Source organism: Nothoprocta perdicaria, unplaced genomic scaffold (genome assembly GCF_003342845.1).
Source record: "Nothoprocta perdicaria isolate Ctin4 unplaced genomic scaffold, notPer1 scaffold_214, whole genome shotgun sequence".
NCBI classification, from domain to species: domain Eukaryota; kingdom Metazoa; phylum Chordata; class Aves; order Tinamiformes; family Tinamidae; genus Nothoprocta; species Nothoprocta perdicaria.
This window is the reverse complement of record NW_020455360.1, coordinates 987,710-1,010,199: the sequence shown is the minus strand read 5'-3', so window position 1 is coordinate 1,010,199 and position 22,490 is coordinate 987,710. Positions and strand designations below refer to the sequence as shown.

The window sequence follows — 22,490 nt, the reverse complement described above, 5'->3', positions numbered from 1 at the left end:
TGAAATCTGTTAGATAATGTTTGAGTTATGCAACATGGATAAAGAGACCAGGCCTGCGGATTTGGCTGAGAAAGCTTGAAATCTTCAGACATTAGGAAATTCTCGTTTCCTAGACCCGAATGTTCCAAGTACAGCAGATCCGTGTTTGGTTTTGACTTGAGACTGATCATTTCAGAAAATAGTAAGCCTCAACTTGCAGCAGGCTTTAAAATATCTGAGGGTAATACTTTTCTTGGGGGCTAGCTACGCATGAAAGAACTTTCTAGGAAGGTCACTCCAGCTTTTTTTTATCTAATAAGAGAATTAGATGGATAGATAGAGTTTATCTAAAAATATATATATAAAAAAAAGTCCAGCCTGCCTCTTCCACCAAAGTATTTGTCCAGTAATAATTTAACTTGAAGGAAAGGGTAGTAAAATGCCAGAAGAGTTTGGAATTGCTTGAACATATTTTCCCACTTAAGCTGAGCTCATTCRCATTTGAAGCTAAAACAAATTATCTGTAATGTATTTGAGAGACTAAAGCCTACTCTTACTTCCCCGTCTCACATTTAAATGGTTATGTCTGTGGCAATATACACTAATCTTCGGCTTTAAATCCTCTTCGCAGCATTTGATTTATTGGGCAAAACTGCAGGTCAATGGTCCTGAACTAGTCAGAGAATTATTCTCAATCCTCAGTCATTGCCATTTCTCTGTCTTTCAATTTCAGCAAGAAGAGCTAAGACATCAGCAAAGGCTCCTTAGTTATTCTGAGTCATTGTGAGGAGTGCAGCAGAAGTCGGAACACTCAGAAGCAGCAAGTGTAATGGTTACCTTTGTTCTCCCCCTTCTTATCCTCATTTTCTCTCGTGTTTCAGAGCGATTGCTGCTTGAACCAGGAGCCCTACAAAGCGAACAGTGGGAACATATGAATGAAGTCCTTACCATGCACTGAACGGCACAGCATCAAGCGYGAAGCTCTGGGAAGATGTCTGCTTGCAACACTTTCACTGAGCACGTCTGGAAGCCCGGAGAATGTAAGAACTGCTTCAAGCCTAAAAGCTTGCACCAGTTACCCCCGGACTCCGAAAAGAAAAACCTCTCCCCTGGAAATCTGAAAACCAATGCAAACCAAAGCAACAGCCATCGCAGCAGAAATACAGGAAACTTCCGTCCACCTGTGGCGAAGAAACCCACTATAGCTGTGAAACCCACCATGATGGTGGTAGATGGGCAGGGTGTATGCAGTGAGATCAGCGCCCCGGATCACTGTGAGAATAAATCAGTGCCCGCAGGGTGGAACCGAAACAAAGCTGTCCTGAACAAAAAACCACTGAACAATAATAATGAAGATGAAATTGAAGGTTATGGCCATGTTCATAGGCCTTATGGCAACAACGAGGGCGTGAGTAAGATACCAAGTAACAATAATAATGGACTGACAGAAGTGTTGAAGGAGATTGCAGGTTTGGATACCACACCTCAGCTACCTGGAAACGAAATCAACTCCAGAGAAACCTTCTTGGGAAGAATAAATAATTGCTATAAAAGATCACTRGAAAGAAAGATCCCTCCAAGCTGCATGATGGGTGGAATGAAGGATTCACACAGTAAGCATGTTATTCTGAGTGGAAGCACTGAAGTCATAAGTAATGAAGGTGGACGTTTCTGTTATCCGGAGTTCTCTAGTGGAGATGAGAGTGAGGATGATACACTTTTTGGCAGCATGCAAGAGGAGCATGAGAGCTGGGATGAAAGTGATGAAGAGCTGCTCGCAATGGAAATCCGCATGAGGGGCCAGCCTCGCTTTGCTAATTTTAGAGCTAACACGCTGTCTCCTGTTCAGTTCTGTGTTGACAAAAAATGGAACACCGTGCCCCTCCGAAACAAGTCTCTGCAGCGGATCTGTGCGGTAGATTATGATGATAGTTACGATGAAATTTTAAATGGCTATGGGGAGGAGGCGGTGATCCTTTATGGGCAGGAGAGCATGCAGAGCATGGTATCCTTTGATTCGACCTCTCCCGATTCTTCTTTGACTGAAGAGTCTCGTTCCGGGACAACCAGCAGTTCCTCGCAGAAGCTCTGTAATGGGGGGTTATCTCCCAGTACCCCTCAGGATGTCARACTGATTGAACCGGAGTATGAAAGTCTCTGTGGTGATCAGCAGGTGCAGGATGTGTCAAAAGTTCCTAGAAGCGCTCCCAAAGGTCTGGAAACCCACAAGGCAGTCCTTGCTCTTCGGCTGGAAGAGAAAGATGGCAAAATTGCCGTACAGACTGATAAGCAAGAGAATAAAAGTTCTTCAGATGTTACTGGTCAAGCTGTAACTATAAATCTGGTGCCTGTGGAAGAGCAAGCCAAGCCTTACAGGGTAGTGAACATGGAGCAACCAGTCTGCAAGCCATATACCGTGGTAGATGTATCAGCTGCCATGACCAATGAATGTAAGGAGAATCGGACCGAAACCTCGGAAACCAAAAGCACATCATCGAACCCAGGTTCACCAGGAACTCCAGGCACACCTATTGCATCCTCTGCAGCTTCACCTGCACGAGTCAATGGCAATCTGAAAAAATCCAGTGCAATTAGATATCAAGAAGTGTGGACTTCTAGTACTAGCCCAAGACAGAAGATACCGAAGGTGGAGTTAATTGCTAACAGCTCAGGACCTTCTGTTCCTCCTAGAAAGGCAAGCCACAAGTCAGCTCCTACTTCACCTACAGCTACAAACATTTCTTCAAAAACTATCCCAGTTAAATCCCCCAATTTATCAGAAATAAAATTCAACAGCTACAACAACGCTGGAATGCCACCTTTTCCTATTATAATTCATGATGAGCCCACTTACGCTAAGAGTTCCAAAAATGCTATTAAAGTTCCCATTGTAATTAATCCAAATGCATATGATAATCTGGCTATCTATAAAAGTTTTCTAGGGACCAGYGGAGAGCTGTCGGTCAAAGATAAAACTACCAGTGTGATAAGCCACACCTACGAAGAAATAGAAACAGAAAGCAGAGTGACTGGAACCGCAGGGAACAGGCACGCTGAGCTTGCGCAGGGAAAGGGGGGCACTAACAGCACAGAGTGCAGGTTGGGTTCGGTGGCTCAGAAGGTCCAGGAGTTTAACAGCTGTCTCGGCAAAGGTCAGGGATCACCACAAAGGAGTCACAGTTCTGACCACAGCTYCCCACCGAGAATTCAAAAGACGAGTCAAGAGCCTGCAGCAAAAATAGAAGCAACGCCAGAGGCTTCTGCAGGCGGCAGCAGCGGCGGCGGCGGCAGAGAGAATGCGAGCACGGTGCTTTCCCAGATCGTGGCTTCCATCCAGCCTCCCCATACTCCGCCRGAAACACCTCAGGCTGGACCCAAAGCCTGTAGTGCAGAAGAGCTGTATTCCTTACCTCCCGATGCAGACGCTACTAAAAACACCCTGGTACGACCCAAATCTCTGTTTACACCACAGTCTGAAGTAGAGTCACCCAAGACCATGGATAACGCTGCCACTAAACTGCAGAAAGATGCAGGAGCACAGCCAGGCGCCACGCATTCTCCAAAGCCAGGGAGAGGCCTGCAAAATACCACGAGTCCCAAAACGGAGCTGGCRCCGCCCTTTCCTCCCCCAAGGTCCACGTCTTCACCCTACCATGCAAGTAACTTGCTGCAAAGACATTTCAGCAATTGGGCCAAACCAACTAGTCCCACTAGGTCRACGGAGGCCGAGTCGATCCTTCATTCCGAAGGCCGTCGGGCTGCTGACGCGAAGCCCAAACGCTGGATATCTTTTAAGAGCTTCTTCCGCCGCAGGAAGACTGATGAGGAGGAAGACAAAGAGAAGGAAAGAGAGAAGGGAAAGCTGGTGGGCCTCGATGGAACTGTTATACATATGCTGCCCCCTCCTCCGGTTCAGCGGCATCACTGGTTCAGCGAGTCCAAATCGGAGTCCAGCGAGAAGCCCTCTATTGTTTTCATGTATAGATGTGAACCAGCCCAAGCTGAACCAAAGGTTGACCGTCAAAACATGACTGCAGTGGAGTCTTCCATCGCAGATGCGCTAGCAAAGGACAAAGGAGAAACACAAGAAAACTCCCTGGAGAGCTCCGAGCAGAAGATAAAGAGCCGATCTTCACCATCCCAGGTTCCCAAGAAAATCCCCAGGTAATCTCATCTTTTTCATTCCCATCATCTTTTTCATTCTCATTCAATTGCGGAATGCCCTGTAAACAGTGCAGAGAAGGGAGGAAAATAAGGAGGGTTATTGCATTAAATGTGAGATTGAAAATATATATTTATTTTAGGTATCTTAAAGCATTATTTTGTTTATCAGGAAAGATCCTCTGCAAAAAATAACTAGGAACAATGCCCAGTAATTGAGTCTTTGTTGCAGGTTCTTTACYACGTTCTGATCCCAAGAATATATTGCATCGGTTAAGTTATTTATACCTTAAGAAAGTGTTGTTATGTTATAGAAAAGCTRAAGAATCCCTCAGCAAAGATAGGAAGCCACTATTTGATAGAAAAACAGAAACAGAAAGAGCCGTGACTCACAGAATGTGGTGTGTTGGCTTTATCTTGTGTCCCGGCAACGCAAGGTACGCTAACCAAGGTTCACTCTCATAAAATGAACTACATGCAAAAAATGGTCCCTGGTGTACATTACTTACAAATCTCTCTTCATTTTGCAAGTCCTATATGGTGATTAATATTTTGTCCCAAAATGGTGTTGGGGTTCAGTAGAGCTCACTGCTGCTTCTGACTGGCAATTTCATTCACTAATTTCATTTTTTTTTAAACGAAATTTGCTAAAATCATTTTGGCTTTGATTTTTTTTCCTAGACCTTTTTGGTCTGTATGTTTATTTTGCTCCTTTAAATCCATAGCAGTGCAGCATTTCAGCTCTTGATTTAAAGGTGTGCGTGCTGCCGTGTCAACGGCACACGTGCTTGGGTGTCTCTGCGCTCCTGCACACCGTGGTTATTCCCAACGTGCCGTTTCTCCCTGTGCCTGTGAGGCTCCTGGAGCAGCGTGCAGGCAGAGGGAGCTGGAGACACTAGTCGCGTTGGGTCATTTGGGCGCAGCCTGCGTTTCACTCAGTCCTGACTACAGTTGTGTGTGGGTGCTGAGGTTGCTCTCATAAGTCCTTGTCCCGAATACAAGGCGAGGAGGGGCTCTGGAAACCCAGCGTGCTCTCCGCTTCTCCAGGTTGGATGAACAAGGCAGTGGGGAGCTGTCCCAAGCGGACTGGCTCTCGGGAGGAGCCTGGACTCTCCTTGGAGGAATTGGAGAGGAACAGGCAACTTCAGAGAGCACCTCAGAGCATCGGAGAGGCCTGTTCTCTCGGGAGTCCCTTCACAGGAACCCCGTTTTCCGGCAGGGAAGCAGTCAGGAAGGAGTAACAGCTTCTCCCACTGGTCAAGGGCAATGACAGGCTGATGGCCATGGTCATCATTACCATTTGGTCTTAACGACCCTAGGGATGGTCCCCCTGTTTTATAGTTTTGGGGTTCCACAGAACGTCTCTTACCCTTACTGTTGAAAGGAATTGTTACTGTGTGCTGTCTTATTCCAGACAGCACTTTTACTTCTCATTTTTCTGCAAGTTGTGATAATAGTGGCTAAAAGCATATCAGCATTTTCACTGCTGAAAATGGTAATCAGAATTTCTCGAGAGTTAGCACTGGAATTCTTTCTAACAATACTGCTCTATTCTTTCTACAATTTTTTAAGAACGTTCAGTCAGTTATTGAGAAGTAGATGGTCAGAAGACTGGATGATCTATGTCTTTATATTTCAGTTGTTCTTTTTGACGCCTTTAGGTTTTGGGCTTTTTTTTCTTTGTTTTCAGTGTTGCTAGGGAGACTGAAAGAAGCCTTGCAATGCCAAAAATAAGRTTACTGTTGTTTAAGGGTTTTGAATATGTTCTTTAATATTCCAGTAGGTCAGAATCAAGGTTGTCAACTTCCATTTTTGCCCAAGGAGAAGACATAACAGATGAAATTCCTTAGCTGTTAGTAAAAGGTTTATGTTAATTCGGGCCAAAATATGTGCATCAAAAAGATGTTTAAAATTTGCAGTCAAGCTTGCAGGAGCCTTAGAGGAAAACTGAAGATATGAAGATAGCAATCAGTGAACATGACACTTTTCTAAGAGAGAACAGCAACAACTGTAAGCTCCCTGAAAAAACAAGCTGATGACCTGGAAAATCAGATAAGCTTAAGAAATGTCAGATTACTGGGGGTCTTGAAAGCATGTTAAATGAAGATACAATATTTCCTTGCTTTGCAGTGGATTGCAAAGCTGGTAAAGATTGATAACTTTAAAAAGCTGCCACCCTGTTTTGTGGTCATGTTATCCCTAGAAAGGTCACTTTATCCTTTATAAAAGCACTTGCAGAGTACGCAGTTCTTCGGGAAGCTGAAAGCGTCTGTGTCTGCTACGGAGAACGGTGCTTGTGCAGGTGATAGTTTCTTTAGGTTTAGTGTCAGCACGCATATATGGTGGTTCAAAAAGAGCTAGCTAATACTGAAGGAGGATCTGACTTTATTTCTGTCTTTATCAAAATTAAAATTCATTACAGTTCAAAATGTCATGCTTCTGTAATCCCTTCCTAAGGAATTTACAAAGAAAATGACAAACCAGAATTTATAATAACCAAGATTTTACCAAGACTTTTTAGATGGAACAGCCTCTTTTTCTAAAAATCAGCAATGGCATCAGTCATATCTGTAATATGGATGAATATCTGTCTGCCAGAACGCCTGCAGTTCATTGCTCCCAAGGCACAAGTTGTTCCCAGGCTAAAGCCRAACAGACCTCTAAGGAGGTGAGACGACACTTGGCCGACTCCTCCGGACTTGCTGCAGGTGGCATGGCACGTTTCAGAGCCCACACACAAGTGGGAAAAAATATTCTTTTTATATTCTTCAAAAATACTCTCCTTTATATTCTTCAAAGGACCCTGTTACGTAGTAGCTCAGACTGCACCTCCTGGAGCTTCACAACGTAAGGACTTTCCCTCTCCTTCATTGAGTAATTGTTGCTGAAGCTCTGTGTTTAGATTGAGACATGTTCCCTAGAAGGAATTTACAGGGCAGCCTTCTGAGTCTTCCTCTCCCACCTTTCTAAGCTACGTCGGAGCCGTATTAAGATTCTCCTTTAGTGTTGCTTTGAGGCAGCAGTGCCTGCGAAATCAAGATGCAACTGATTTGTGAGCAGGCACATTTCCATTTCAGTTACATTTTAAACTAAATTGTTCCCTTTCATAGCTACAAATCACTCGTGAATTTCCTTTATAGCTTCTTTGGGCCAGACTTGGATGAACAAAAGATAAAATTGTATCTGTTTACTGAAACACTTCCTCCAGGTAGTGAGGTCTGTATATTCATTCCCTTCTGGCTTAGATAAGAAACCATTTCTTCATAGCTACAGTTTGGATTAGGAATCTAATTCCTAAAATGGGCATTTTGTTTGGCAAAAGGATGGGAAGCTGAGCTAGTACCAGATGGGAGCGTGCTCCCTTGTCCCGGGGCTGCAGCACAGCTCTGCCCTCCTGTTGTAACTTCCTTATGAAAACATATGCTGTCATATATGCATATGTTTTTGAAAGTGATTTAGAAGCTTGAGAGTCTCTTAGAAAAAAAAAAAATCTGTTTCTCCTTTGTATTTACATGATACATCAGCAATTTGGGCTAAGGCTGTTATATTAATATATATAGGGATGTTATGCACTTTAATGCTGAGCTCTCTAGGAGATTCTGTTCTCACTGGGGTATATGGGTATCAAGATGCTTAGAAGAAATGTCTTGYTCTCCTTCAGGACTTACCCCACTGCTAGGCTTATGTATTGTACAGAGTTCACCTTCRAATACCATGCGGGCAAATTGCCGCTCTTAAAATGAACATATATGTCAGTGAGAGCTGGGACTCCGTTAGAGCAAAGAGTGGCCCAAGACTTGCACAGCTTCTCCCAGCCCTGGAGATATTTTGGTGGTATCCGTGACCCCAAACGCTTTGTGTGGATCTGATGGCCTTGCGGTCCCCTGGGCTGTTCACACTATTTGCTTTGAATTACACTGAGCCAAATGTGATTTGAAGAACCCGAGTCAGGAATCTAATTTCCATATATAGGCAGTGGAGAAGGACGGCGCTGGGGAGGTGATTTAGAGCACCAGAGCTGAACAGGTTCTTACCAGAGACAAGAAGGATGGATCTCGAGCGGGGTTTTTCTTTTTTTTTTTTCATTATCATTGATTCAGATCCTACAGATCCCATAGCTATATCAGAAAGCAAGAGAAGAGAACAAAATATTTGAAGTGGCAATAGTGGTCTATTTACAACAAAGCCCTTCCCAGTTTAAAGACGCTTCTTTTGCTCGTAAGAGYGTTAGCCACCTATCTTAGCATTTCACCTATGAAAATCTTCCGTGAGGTTTCGCCCAAGAAGATCTGTATCGTATCAGGAAGCAGAAATTTTGCATGTTCAGTATGCAAGCTAAACTTTTAYGTGAAGAAGATTTGTGGAAGATAAGTGTTAAAAAGCAAATTAGAAGCAATTTTATCATTCATTATTTTAGAAACGTAGGTAAGGAATAGTATATCATGTCTTCCAGTCTGTAGAACAGGGAGAGGGAAGAGTTAAAATGTCTAAAGAAAACTTTTTTTAATGAAATATGTGGCTAATATGGAGAATTCACTGCTACTAAGTGTCACTGACACTAAAGAGCTTAGCGGRTTGTCTGTACAGGATTATCCAACGTACGCCCTTTATCCACACAAACATCGCATTATGCAAGGTTATAAGAAAATAAAGGAGTGTAAATTCTTTTGCTTCAGAAATAAGCCAAATTCCRAATAAGAAGAATTAGAAATGAAGTTTCCATGTGACTTAGTTACTGTAGAGTTGGTGGCAAATCTGAATTTTCTTTCACACCGAGTGGCAGTTTCTGGCTGGGGCCAGTGATGGSTAAGTGGAGCGATGGGCAGTGGGGGCTGCGTGTGCGGCCCACGCCAGGCCGAGCTCAAGCCCATCCCAATCCGCTCTGCTCAGCTCTTGCAGGAAGGTCCCCGGTGCTCACAGAAGCTCTGGCACCGGGCGGCATTTGCTCGCCCTCCATCCAGCCGCCTCTCTGCCTTTTCCTCCAGCGCTACTCAGCAAAGTCGGACTTTATGTTTGCTTAAAACCATAGGCYGCAGGGGGGCTCTGAGGGGTTTCTTTGAGTCTGAATATGTCTGAAAGCGCCACAGACTTTCCGTGCAGACTCCCTTCCTGCGAGCATCCCTTGTTCCTTGGTGCGCCCCACCCGTAGGGACCCTCCTCGGAGCGTGGGGAAGGAGGGCAAGGCCGCTGCTGGTCCCGGCGGGAAGCAGGTGAATCGGCAGCGCTGGATTCCGAGGCGTGTTATCTGAAACAGCTGTTTTTATGACCGGCTTTTTTCCGTAATCTCAGCCGCTTCAGAGAACGCACGTGATGTGTGTGCACACGCGCGGCCGCTCCCTCCACTCATGGAGTCGCCCTTGGGGTTCGGCCCGAGGCGCTGCCTTCCGGTGGAGCGGAGCCTCCTCTCTGGGGGAAGCTCCCGTTCCAGGCCTCACAGCCTCTCCCTGTTCCAGGCCTCACAGCCTCTCCCTGCCTCAAGATCTGGGCATATCCCAAATAAGGGAATGGCTTTCAGTGTCCCGTGCAGGCAACGCAGAGATACAAAACTTCACAACTTCCCAAAACCAGGTTTTACCAAGCCTGATCCCAAAGAGCAGCTTCTTTCCTCAGCCACCCTGCTTCTCCGGGCAGCTGGTAGGTTTTTAACCATTTAGACCCGCACACAGAGCAAAAGCACTCGCAAATCCACCGCTGAGGACTAGGGAGCSATGGGCACGCTTCCCGCGGCGATGCTCGCGCTGCCTCGCAGAGCCGGGGACGCGTCTCCTCGCGCTTGGAGCAGCCGCTCGAGGCATCCGGGTGCTTTCCAAGCCCTTTAAAGCTCCCGGGCAGCTCGGGTGCGCTCTTGCACGGGGCCGGAGCGCRGGCACCCTTGGTGCTGCAGAGGCAGGGCAGGGGTTAAGCAGGCAGGGCCGGCGCAGCGCGGCCGGGCTGTGAAGGTAAACAGCAAGGTGCAGGAGGGGAGCGCCCGCAGCGCGGCCGCCCGCTCCTCACCCTGCACAACTTGTAGCGCCGCAGGAACCCACGGCTCGCCCGAGGCTCCCGACATGATTAAAAGACTCAAGAAGGCCCTCCAAGAGTTTCCTTTAATGGGGAATTGTGTGAGCGAGTACAGTGGGTGAGTCGGCGGTTTCTTTTCCCCTGCTTTTCTTTCCTCCGAGCTGCCGGGTTACTTTGTTTGGCCAAACGCTTCTGAGCCCAGGGCTGGGCACACGCTTGCATGCGCCTGGTGTGGAGAGCGAGCTGCCTGGCGCTTCCCCGCGCCGCCCCGGCCTCCCGCCACGGGAGAACCCCCGGCTCGCGGCACTGTCGGAGCCGTGAAGCCCTGGGAAATGAGTTCTTCGGCAAAGAAATCATCCTCGCTGAGGAGCGCAGGTACGCCCGTGATTTACGGCGACCACAAGGCTTTACAATAGTCTCTTACTGCCTTAAGAGCCTTTTTTAGTGCTTCAGTCTTAACGGCTGCTTTACTCCGCAGCTATCTCTGGTTAACTCCTTACTGGGGGTGTATTTACAGCGTGCGGCGTGCTCTTCACACCGCCCCGATGCCCGGCGCTAGGAACAAGGGGATGTTTTTGGTTGTGGGTGGTGAGCCTGGCTCCCCTGGCACTAACCCGCTCGCGGGGCCGGATCGCACCCGCGTGCGTGCCAGCCCTGCCTCCCTGTGCAGAGCAGCCGCATGTTTGGGACCCAGGTTGGCCTTGCTGGAAGGCTTGAGTACCGCACGTCTCAGTAACTCCGCTTGGTGTTAGCATAAAAAGCATGTTAACCATCGAATGAAACACCTGCACAGCCGCGCTCGTGCTGAGGGCACTGCCTTCCCCCTCTCCTTTCTGGAAACACTGTTTAAAATCCTGCCTGCCTGCTGCAGCAGACGGGAAAACTGAGAGCTGGCGGCTGGGATGTGTCCTCATGAGGTCTGGCCTCCAACGTTTCCTTCTGTGAGCAATACAGCATAAAGGCACAGAAATATTTCTGGTCTGTCTTTAGCACGTGCCATGAATATTAGTAATTGATGCTATGTTTTCAATAGGACAGGGTTTCTTTTAATAAATCTGGACATATTACTCTTTTATTTGATATATCACGCATAATTTTTCGATCACASTGCAGTAAATACATCCATGGGAAGTGACTGACTGGATGATTTTCACAGCTCTGTGCTATTCATCATTACAATTTGATTAAACCTTCATAGTTAAGAGCAAGCGTAGGAAAAAATTGCGTAAATGGTCTTATGCGTTAGCTGCTGGATTTTAATCTTGGAATATTTCATAGGGGAAATAGGAACCTGGGCTAGAAGGACTGCTGGTCTGTCTCCCAGAGTGTCCCTTCATCAGTCCAGTACGTGAAATTTATCAATGCAGCTTTATGCATTTATTAAGAGGTACAGCCCCACTGGCTCTGCGCAGGTACCTTTGATTAAAGCAAGCTCGTTATGGCAGGGCAAGGCCCGTTAACCTCTGCGAGCCGCCGACGCGTCGCTGCGCGGGGCCGCCCGCGTCCCTGTGCCCACGCGTGCGTGTCCTGGCCAGCCGTGGCACGTTTCAGTGCCTCTTTGGCAGCAGAGCTGTGAACTGCTGTTACTCTTTGAGGCAAAAAATGTTTCATTTTACTGAGGAAAATAGGGGAAAATAAAATAAATTTAATAAAATTTATTTAAAATAAGTTTACTAAGGAAAATATCGGGGAAAAAAAAAAAAAAAAGAGGAGGGTGAAAGGAGCTTAGCTCTCTACTAATCCATTCCCTTTACTGAAGATGTGTTATTCCTCATCCCATATTTTGCCAGGAAGCTCGAGTGCCCCGCCGTGATCTCCAGACGATCTCCCTTTGTGTGTTTCAGTCAAGTCCCCGATGAGACGACAGTGGAGGACTTGTCCCCTCGCGTCCCCAGGGCCGTGTTTGTGAAGCAGGACAACGGCGGCAGCGCCTCCGTCATCCCGGTGTCRTCCGTCCACGCCCCGCACGCCGAGGAGGACAAGGAGGAAGCTGCGAGTTCCCCCGACGTGAATCCTTGCAGCGCGACATACAGCAACTTAGGTAGGTGCCTCCTCCGGGAAGGAAGGAGGAAAATTGCACGTGGAGCGTACTTGGGATATGTTTCTGAGGCTAAGGGGCCTTGTCCTTCAGGCAGCTCGTTGCACTTTCGCCAGGTTTGTTCCTGAAGGTAACCTTTCAGCCTCCATTTATAGGAGGTAAAATTCAGTTGTCTCCTTCTCCAGGCACATGGATTTCATATATTTAAAGGAATCTTATCAAAAAGGAGATTTAAAATACAGAGCAAATTGTCACATATTTTTTAAAGCAAGAATTAGATTTCAGTGTTTTTCTGAACTGCATTAAGAAATAGGGCTTTTTTTGTAGTATCCATAATAATTTCTAAAATATCGGTAGTCATCTTTTGGTCATAAGCTCTTTATTATCCTAATTTGGAAGGTTATTTTTCCTCCTTCAGATGAGTTTAAAATATGAATGTCTAGATGTCTGTTCAACTGTCTCTGACTTCCTCTGTCTCATTAAAAAGCTAAAACTGTGTGCTGGGTTTCTCTGGAAGGCAAGTGAGCAAGACAAACAAGCACTTCCCAATTAGTAGCTTCAATGTTATCACTGTAATTTTCTAACACCTTTTGATCTGAAGTACTGGGAATTTAGGAATACTTAAAACCAGATTTTCTAGAACAAAAATCTATTTCACTTATTTAAGTTCAAGAATACGTGACTACCTCTTCTCCAGTAAGGTACCAGGCTTCTGAGCACACAGCATGTGTATCATTTGGACAAGGATAAAATAGATTGCATTGGGGTGGCTTTAGGCATGTCCATGCGTGTTCAAGGGATCAAGGATGAAATTTTTAAGCCCCTCTGGTGCATACATTCCATAGACATTTAGTGATGTTGTTAAATATTTTTGCTTTAATGTCAATTAGTGGCTGACTCATTACTGTGTCCTGCTAATGAAACATTAACGAGGAGTTGTTTATAAAGCACAGAGGAAAACATCTTACTCAAGAGTGACGTTAACATTTACTAAGACCTTCCAACAGCAAGGACAAAGGCTAAAATTCCCAGCAGTTGATCCTGTTCCAGTAGAGCTCTACACCATGGTTAGCCCATGATCTGCCCACGTTCTGTAACCAGAGGTGGCAGCTGCTTCAACCCTAGTTAGATGTGCTTCTGGTTGTAGACATCTCTCCTTCCTTTAGAGAGGATGCTCAAGCATTTTGTGACATGTGTAGCAGCAAACTCATGGGAAACTTAGTAATAAAATATCATGCCCATCAATCATTATTTTGGTCTATGCTCTTCCTGTATGTAAAAGCTCCTTCCTAAAACCGTATAAAAATGAACTTTTAGCACTTTATTCAGAAGCTTTTCCTCATCTTTGGGTTCCTTTCAGCTTTGTGGTCACCATGGTAAATTCCAGGTATGAAGGAGTTAAATTAACTTTTAGGCCTGACTTTAATCTGGCTTGGCAAGCTTGCTGCTTGTTGTTAAAAGCAGTGCTACCCTAAATGGTACCGAGCTTGCTGGCTGCCATTCAAACGTTTTGTTGGTTTATTCCAGCAGCCCCACTTTCTCGTTCAGATAGCTATCAAGGGATGACTAGGTAGAGRCACCGGGTAACCTCTATTTTAGATCTTACATCAAACAAGCAGCAAAATCACGTATTTTGTAAARTTGATAAATATTGATGTGTGCAGCTGAAACAAAGGGTAGTAAGAGAATATATAACAAAATTAGATTACATTTGACTCTTGCTTTGTCAAATGAAATTGTATCTGCAGTTACCTTTCTTTACATAGCTTCTGATTTACAGGGGAACATTTCTAGTAATCAACTATAATAAATAATGTAAGTTGTTAAACTTTTGCAGCTGTGTAGGAATGTTTTAATTCTTCCATTGAATTTAATTCTCTCTAGCTCGGTATTGAAATTTCCTTGTTTAACTCCAAAATAGATATTTTAGTACTGAAGAGGAGAAGTTCTTACTGTTTCAATAGTGCTAGTGTTAAAAAAATAAACATTAAAGAAATTATATGGAATTTTGATGTAGTTTTGGCCCTTCTAAGATGTCTRTAGATCTAGCCGTGCTGCATCTATCAAGTGAGCAACTTCTGCATATAGTTTACGATAATATAACTCTAGGAACTTCATTAGAATGGAATTATTGTCTCTACTGGTATAATTGTCTAATATATTGTTTGCTAATTTACTGTCTCCACATAATGAACTTATTCACAAATTCTTCCAAGTTGTTTTAAAGGCATAACAGTGCATGTACTAGGATATCAAAGATATTTTATGCATGCATACCACAGTTCGTATAGCAGTTTGGGAATTGTATCATAGGAACATACCAATTTGTGGCCTAATGTACAAGATTAATTAGAGAACACTGTTCTAATACGTACTTTATCAGGGGATTCTCCTCTGGGAATCAGATAACATAGAAAACATCTGGGATTTATAGGAAACAGGAACTTCTACCACAATGATAGCACAAAAGAAACAGCCCRTGGTTGGGAGGGTGCACGTGGGGAGCTGGGACGAGAGAGGCCTTTGGGGTCAAAAAGACAAAAGTGGGACAAAAAGCTGATGCTTGAATCTAACCTAGAAGCACAAAGGTTCCCCTGTAAGGTAGGGGCTGGATATCTTTTCTTTAGGGTGTGCCCTTATGCTAACAGAAGTTAATTCATTTGTGGCTTGTGATGAGGCAATGGAGTAGGCTGTGAACCCCCTTTCCTTTGCCTATCTGCAGATTTTTCTCTCTGGATTTGCTTGGACAAATTGACATGATGAGTTTGTATCACTATGAATAAAACACGATATGCTGAACGTGCCAGGTGGCATTTCTATATTTGGAAAAAAAAAAAAAAAACATTAACAACAAACATATAAACTGCTAATGCAAGAATAAATAACTATCATGTTGATTTAAATCTTTGTCCTGAATAATTTGGTAGGGTAGGGGAGCACGGGTATTGCGTTTACCAGCACTGTGGCCGTGAAGCGTGCGGGATGCGTTTGTAGTGGTTGGAACATATTTTATGCATTTATTTTTTCCACAGTTTGTCACCGATTTTTATCAGTCAGAGAGAGTTTATTATGGAGTCATGTGTTTTGTCCTGATATTAGAAATCTGTATAATTGATCTACTACTTTTACAGGGAATCTTTTCCAGCATCTGGTGTATAATAAAAATGCAGAGTGCAAATGATGATCAATGTCCACATAAACGGGGGAAAAATACTGGAACAAGGGCAGAGAAGGATATTTGTACAGCAGGCACTGGTTACCCTGTTGTGCAGGGATAATTGGGAAATTCTGCTTTTCTTGGTGATGCAAAACGTGGAATTTTTGTCAAACTGATGCAATAGCTAGAGAAGGGCAGAGGCATCAGTCACTTTAGCCTCGTGGATCCTGTTCATTCCCCTRAATTCCTGGACTGGGATTAGCGGTGCTACAGTGGTCACTAAAATTGAGAACAGAGTTAATCAAAGTACTAACTGAGCCACTGTTGTGGATACTAGGGGCTTTGGCTCATTTTTCTAATTGACATCTTGCCACGAGCGCTTCGTGCTCGGGTCAGAGATGGTAGCAGCATATAATTAGAAACAGGCTTTTAAGAATGAAGGGGAAGGTGGCTTAACTTACCAYGCCACAAGCCAAACAAGATGGGAGAAAGTGTATAAAAAAGCCTGTTACCAGTAAGGTTTGGGGCTAATCTGTGCTCTGTATTTTAGAGTAGTCGCTGTCTCAGGAGCAGCTGTGTTYGAGGAGGGGTGGAAGGAGACAGCACCTCTCCCACTGGCCCCTGATGAGACCCGAGAGCAGGTTCCCCACCTGAGCAAGTGGCTTTTTTTCCTTCACAGTTCTGACATTTTTTTACAGCACGTGCTGCTGGTTTGGTCTGAGCAGAAAASAGATATACAGCAGCATTATGAATTCTAAACAGAAATTATTGAAGTCATTACTCTAAGAAAAGCCTACGCTTATGGAATATAAAACTGAATTAAACTGGAGCTCAAGGTGTCCGATTTGATAGTTTCTTTAGCTAATATAAACAGGTTGCAATGCAATGTCCAAAGATAAATCAGTTACCTAGAAAAATAAAAGGCTTTCTTTAGGGCTGATTTAGGGTTTTGTGGTTCTGCGAGGTGTCTAGGGGCTTAAAGCATTAATATTTAAATAGCATAGTGAAGTTCTTCAATGGAAGATATTATTGTACTGTAAAAATACTTAAAGCTCTCTATGCAGCTGCTGTCAGTGTACTATTAATACATATATATATAAAGATTTAACTTGTTTCCGCCCTTGAATGGTTTGGAAGCCACTTCAAAAATCTTTGCAAGCGCTAGCCTAATACTGTGCCCATTTTTCCTTTTCATTGGCCTCCAAGAGTGTAGATTAGGCTGAATTCTCTACTTTTCAAGAATTGATGGTAGGAGGTAAGAAAATTCAGTGTTACACAGATGTGGGGGAGAAGTGATAGGCAAGGAAAAAAGCAAAGGCTCTGCCACAGCCTATGCATATAAAAACATTCTTCTATCTTTGAGAAGGGAAAAAAATTAAGACACATATGTCCTTATTAGACAATGATGTAAAAAATGCGAGGTTTGCAGCATCACAGCCTGCTTTCGGAGAGCAGAGCTGGAAGGACTGGCCTTGTGAGCACGAACAAAGTGAACAGGGTTAAGAACTCGACATAAAAACAGTCCAGACGTGAAGCWTTTCAGAGGCTTAATCCAGATGGATGGGTTCACTATGGAAAATTGGCTTGTGTGGGGCGAAACTCAACTGTAACATGAGCTCATTTTGCTCCATTAAGACTATTAGAAAAAGTAACTACGTAGGACGTTTACACAGAATTCCCGGGTACTGTCACCCCCACCAGGCACCTGCAGGGACCRTTTCAGGTTATTAAAAGCTTCTCTGACTGTGCTTTGATGTGACGGTCCCAAAGGCCACAGCCAGCTGCAGTCCCGGGTTGCAGCGAGCGGCCACCGCCGTCCTCGTCCGGCTAGCAGAGCACGGCGGGGTGAAGCAGAAAGGGAACGGAGAATCGGCAAGCAAAGCAATTCTCAGTCTTACCTTTCTCGGAGAGGGTTTCTGCTGCTGTGCATCCCATCTGCTCGGTTGGGCTTTGGCGCAGCTCCCCTCGCAGCCGCGGGGCGCTCGCGTTAGCCCGGCGCGAAGCCGCCCGAGGAGCAGCCTTTCTGCGAGCCCTGCGCTCCCCCGGCGCCGTGGGGAAGAGGGCGAGATGGCAAAACAGACCGTGCTCCTTACCGCAGAATGGTGCCAGAGGGGAGAARCACATGGGTCACGGCTTGGGCAAGACAAAGAGCAACCATCTGAGGGAGAAGGCAAACGTTAATGTGCGTGAGAAAAGCAGCAGGAACGTGTTCCCGAGTGTGTCGGACGTGGTGTCAGCTCTGCCTTGCACTGATGTACCCACCGCCAGTGGGTCTCTGCCACACACAGCTTTCTCCCGTAGCTCCTAACACTGGAGATGCCTGCAGGGTTCCCAGGTGCTGCCGCCCAGGGCTCTCGCTGGGACAGAAGGATCGGAAAGGAGCAGCAGAGGGTCCCCTGAGTGTCACATTGCTGAAGCAACCTTGACAAGGCCGCGAGAGGGATGCGCAGGGATCTGCTCTGCTCYGAGAGGGATGCGCAGGGATCTGCTCTGCTCCTTCTAGCCCTTGATGTTTTTATTTCATGGGAGCCACAGGTGGCCCCGGGGAGCAGTGCTGGGCAGCCCRTGCTAAGGGTGAGGGTAAGGAGGCCTCTGCCCGTGCGCTGTATCAGGCTAGTAGAGTTGCCTGCTCAAAATTCAGATTTTAAGCGTTGGACTCCCCAGGCTTCTCTCAAAATCTGCAAGRCTTTTCCAGTGGTTTCTTGAGCCTAAACAAAAGATAGAAGCCTAACGTTCATTTGCAATGTTGTCTCCGGGGAATGATTGTTAGGAGCTCAAGATTCAATGTGTTTCTGTTTGTGGGCATGAAAAAAAAATAGCGACTTCCTTGATCTTCTCGAATTAAGAGGTTTTTCCAGCAGTCTAACCCAATGCTCCAGGGCCTGTACATCCTGACCAACAGGACTTTGGATTCTGTATTATTTATAAAAACTGTAATGGCATATTTTAAAGTATACAATAAGTAATCTTTTTTTTCTTTGCAGACAGTGCACAGTCATTTATTATTAATTATGGAGCAAAGTAATGAAATTCAAATTTGAATCTGAGGTTCCCCACAGTTTGGTTGTGTGTTCCAGTTCAGTCCTCACTTTACAGAGRTTCGGCACAGCACATATTTTTTTTAACAGCGGCCTAATAGTCAGCGTGTCTTTTTCCTTGCTGTTCCCTTCTAAGCAAAGCTGCTCAGCTGCAATTACACAGAGTGTTCATTTCATGCTTGCTGTGTTGCAATTGTAAAAATTGGCTTCCCACTTTGACATGATAGTCAATGACCCTCGCAGGAGTCGTGGAAAATTTATAAAATGATTTCTCTGAAAATAGCAGTTGATTATTGAGTGGAAAGATATCCCATTTTTAAAATGGGTTAGTTCACAATTTAAAAGAATGGAAAAATATCTCATTGTCACGAGTAACAACTGTTTAATTGTCCCAAAGAGCRGTTAGTTGCTCATTTGTATAGTCTGGTTTTGTTTTTTAGCCTCTTTATTATTGTGTATTTATTCTTTATTTCCAAGGACTCAGGCAGTTATAAAACATAATTGTCCTCTCTAAAATCCATCTAAAACACGACAGGATGTTTTTATCTTCCCTGGAAGCACACACATGTTTGTGAGCAATGAGCCTCGCAACCGAGASCTCAGGCTCTCGTGTCGCAGAGCTGCTGTTTGGAATCCCCCAACTGCCCCTAGATCGGGTTATCCGTGAGCATAATTCCCCCAGCAAAGGTGCCCACAGCGAGCGGGTGAGCAAATTGTTCCTGGAGCAAGTTGTGACTGGCGGACAAGGGGAGCTGTAAATTGTAGGGTAAAAGATAATGTTTCTATTTGGGCAATCCCAAAATACGATCGTGCTCTTACTGCAACCAGTGGCTTCACGAACGCAGATGTAACGTTTTCAGCTAATGAATGCACTGGTACATTTTTGTCCTTTCCTGATGTGACTGCTGAGCTATCTGAAATACGTTGTTTGTGTCTCAAGTTTCCTGCTTTACRTTCTGAAATAATGCTTCCAGTCGCTTTGCACTTCAAATCAAAGTGATCCCCAGTGCTTTTCACCCAAATATTAAAATATATAAGGAAGAGATCCCTTCACCTGCCAGAGCAATGCACCTCTCTCGGGGATGACATGGAGAGCTGCTTAAAAGCATCCACCCACAGCTCTAGCACCTTTGAACAGGCACCAAGGAAGGATGTTGGGTCAATGGACTCGAGAAGGGATTAAGGAAACACGACGTAATGACTGTTACAGGAATCATTCGTCATTGTCAACATTGACTTCTGGTTTCTGCTTGCACTCCTTGTCATTAATCTCATGTGATGTAAAACACCAGCATGACTGAAACTAGGTTGTAAAATACAGGCCTATATGTTGCCCCGAGTCTAATAGACTTGCTCTGTGCAGCAGTCTATGCATGATGCCGATTTGATACTTTTACTTTCAGATTAGATTTTCTTCCAGGTTTCCTTCAAGTGGAAGGAGGCCCTAGTCAGCATTTTTCCTTTACCTTCTTAAACTTCTTTGTGTCTGCTGCTCATATTTACAGTCTGCAAGYTGCTCTAATGTTTATAAATATTATTTTCTCCTTACACAGGCCAATCCAGAGCAGCCATGATACCTCCAAAGCAACCAAGGCAACCAAAGGGAGCTTTGGATGATGCYATTGCCTTTGGAGGACTGGTTGACCAGGAGATACTGAGCAGCTTACAGCCAACACCACCTCCGCTGCCAAAGAAAACCATTTTGAGAGCGAACACAGAGCCAACTCCCAGAGACCTCCAGAAACAGGCTCTGGAGAACAACCTGTGCATCATGGCCAATCCCACCTATGACATTGACACTAACTGGGAAGCGAGCAGCGCCTGCTCATCGGTCAGCCTGGAGCTCAAGGTCCTGGACAACGAGTCAGGAGACTCCTTGGACAGGCCTGCAGACAAGTTAAGAGCAACCACCTCAGCAACTAACAGTGTTTCCAGCCTAACCACTATCAGTATTAAGGACAGGTGCTCCAACAGCATGGAGTCTCTGACGGGGAGACACCTCTCTCAGACTAAGCCGGGCAAGGGCGTCCAGAAGCCGCAAAGGCAAGCACTTTATCGAGGAATTGAGAACCGAGAAGAGGTGGTGGGTAAAATCCGAAACCTTCACACCGACTCGCTGAAGAAGCTGGCCCTGAAATGTGAGGACTTGTTCATGGCCGGACAGAAGGACCAGCTGCGCTTCGGGGAGGACAGCTGGTCKGACTTCAGGCTCACCAGCGACAAGCCGTGCTGCGAGGCGGGCGATGCCGTCTACTACCCGGCTTCTTACGCAAAAGATCCTCTCAACAACTATGCAGTCAAGGTAAGAGGGGTTTAAAATGTACCTTGAGACATCAGAAATACAATCTAGCAACAATAGCTTTAATTCACAACATACCAAACTGGCATGAGGCCTACAAATGTGAATGAGTGCTGCTGGCAGTGCTGTGTGAAAAGTCAAAATCCCCACATGGAGGCTTTGCTTTCTTTCACAAGCCACATGTGGCACTAGTATCTGGTCTTTGCATTTCCTCTTTTTTTTTTTTTTTTTCCTTTCTTTTGGCAAGTCTGAAACCATTCAAACAATGAACCAAACTCAATTACTTTGCCATGGTCTTTTTTAATGGAAAAAACGAAAATACAGCTGTATTTTTAACATCAAGCCTGTCAGCAGTTGCTTGCGAACACGCAATGACAAACCTTCATCTATATACAGATTATCCTATATCACTACTCTTTTAATTAGGGAAAATTACCAAGTTTTCCGTATTCATAGTTTTTCAATGTAAATTCTGGCCAAATATATTTTTATGTTCCCATACAGAGCCTTACACTTTCACCAGCGTCGTTACTGACCTTTCAGACACTCTGCCCAGCATCAGCATTGCTTTGTGTRCTGTACATAAAAAAGAAAAAGCGGAGCCTGTCAGCTTTGGTTGGCTTTGTTGCTTTTTACAAAAAGAACAATTGCTTTTTCTCTACTTTATTCTTCAGCTAGCTAATATAAGAAATAAGATACACAAGATTTACTGCTGCTGTTGCGTTAATGAGCAGCTGGCAGCTCTCTCACGAGGTGCTGTTACTGGAGGTGTACTGGAGGTGTACTCAATCAGTGAGCTCTGATTGTCCCCAGTATCTGTCCAGCTCCTAGTGTTTATCTGGGAGGATGACAGTGAGGAAGAGTCGCGGTGAGCCCGGGGTCACCATCCCTCAGGCCTCCTGTGTGTCCAGGAGCAGATCCCTGCAGTTCGGGCTCTCCTGCTTTGGTCCGTGACCGTCCCTGCCTGCCCAGCCCAAGGAGGAGAGCCCTGTCTGAGCCTCTTCCCACAGCACCTTGAAATTCTCAGCAAAAAAAGTGCAAAATCCTGTTATCGCTCTCATGTGACTGTTTATGAAAAAGAAATAAATACCTAAAAGGTAAGATTGTTGCAGCTGATGTGAAACAGCAATTCTCCTGAAATTGGAAAGATATCTTTTAGAGCAGATCTGTGGACATAACTATATTCTTTGGTATTTGTATTTGTTTATTAGCCAACCAGGACCTCTTTTTTGAAAGGATTTGCAGTGTGATGGGGATAGCATGTCCACTGGCACCAAAAACTGAGACCCAGATCATGAATAAAATCATGAATACTGTATATCCCTCAGCCTGCTCTGGTTGCAGAATCAACAGTCTGACATTACTCAGTCTTTTTTATATAAGGATGAGAAAAACAGCCTGCCAGACAGCTGGTTTGTTATTTTGTGCATTGCAACTGGTTAGCACTTCTGCAGAAGGACGAGTTAARTTAAATACTGAGTAAAACACCTCCATTGATGAAATGCACTTTAATATGTGCTTATATTGCACGGGGAGCTGCTGAGCAGGCCACAGGTGAACTGTAATTCAAGCCTTAAAAGAATATGGTTACAGCAATGCGACCTCAGCCTGAAGCCTGACACTCCTGGGACCCAAAGTGGTGCTTTTCCATATGCACAGTTTGGGGTTGTGCCTAGTCCGGATTCTCTTTGCACGGGGTGGGATCTGCCCCCGAAGTGTTTCCTGACAGGCAGGACACGCTGTTATTTTCTTAGAAGTATTTAGAAGGAGAGCAGGGCTCTCTTGTACACAGTCAGCGCCAAGGTGAAACAGCTCTGT

The 22,490-nt window shown here is 45.0% G+C and overlaps 1 protein-coding gene across 2 annotated transcripts in view; it reads left to right on the top strand.

Moving 5' to 3' along the window:
* Nucleotides 1-22,490, top strand: part of PEAK1 (pseudopodium enriched atypical kinase 1) — an 80,703-nt gene that overhangs the window by 50,931 nt on the left and 7,282 nt on the right. For both annotated transcript variants that reach the window (XM_026038641.1, XM_026038642.1), the window contains 3 exons: nucleotides 861-4,143; nucleotides 11,985-12,181; nucleotides 19,927-20,675. In XM_026038641.1, coding sequence (XP_025894426.1) covers nucleotides 971-4,143; nucleotides 11,985-12,181; nucleotides 19,927-20,675 — 4,119 coding nt within the window. In that variant the 5' untranslated portion in view covers nucleotides 861-970. The remainder of the gene's footprint in view (nucleotides 1-860; nucleotides 4,144-11,984; nucleotides 12,182-19,926; nucleotides 20,676-22,490) is intronic.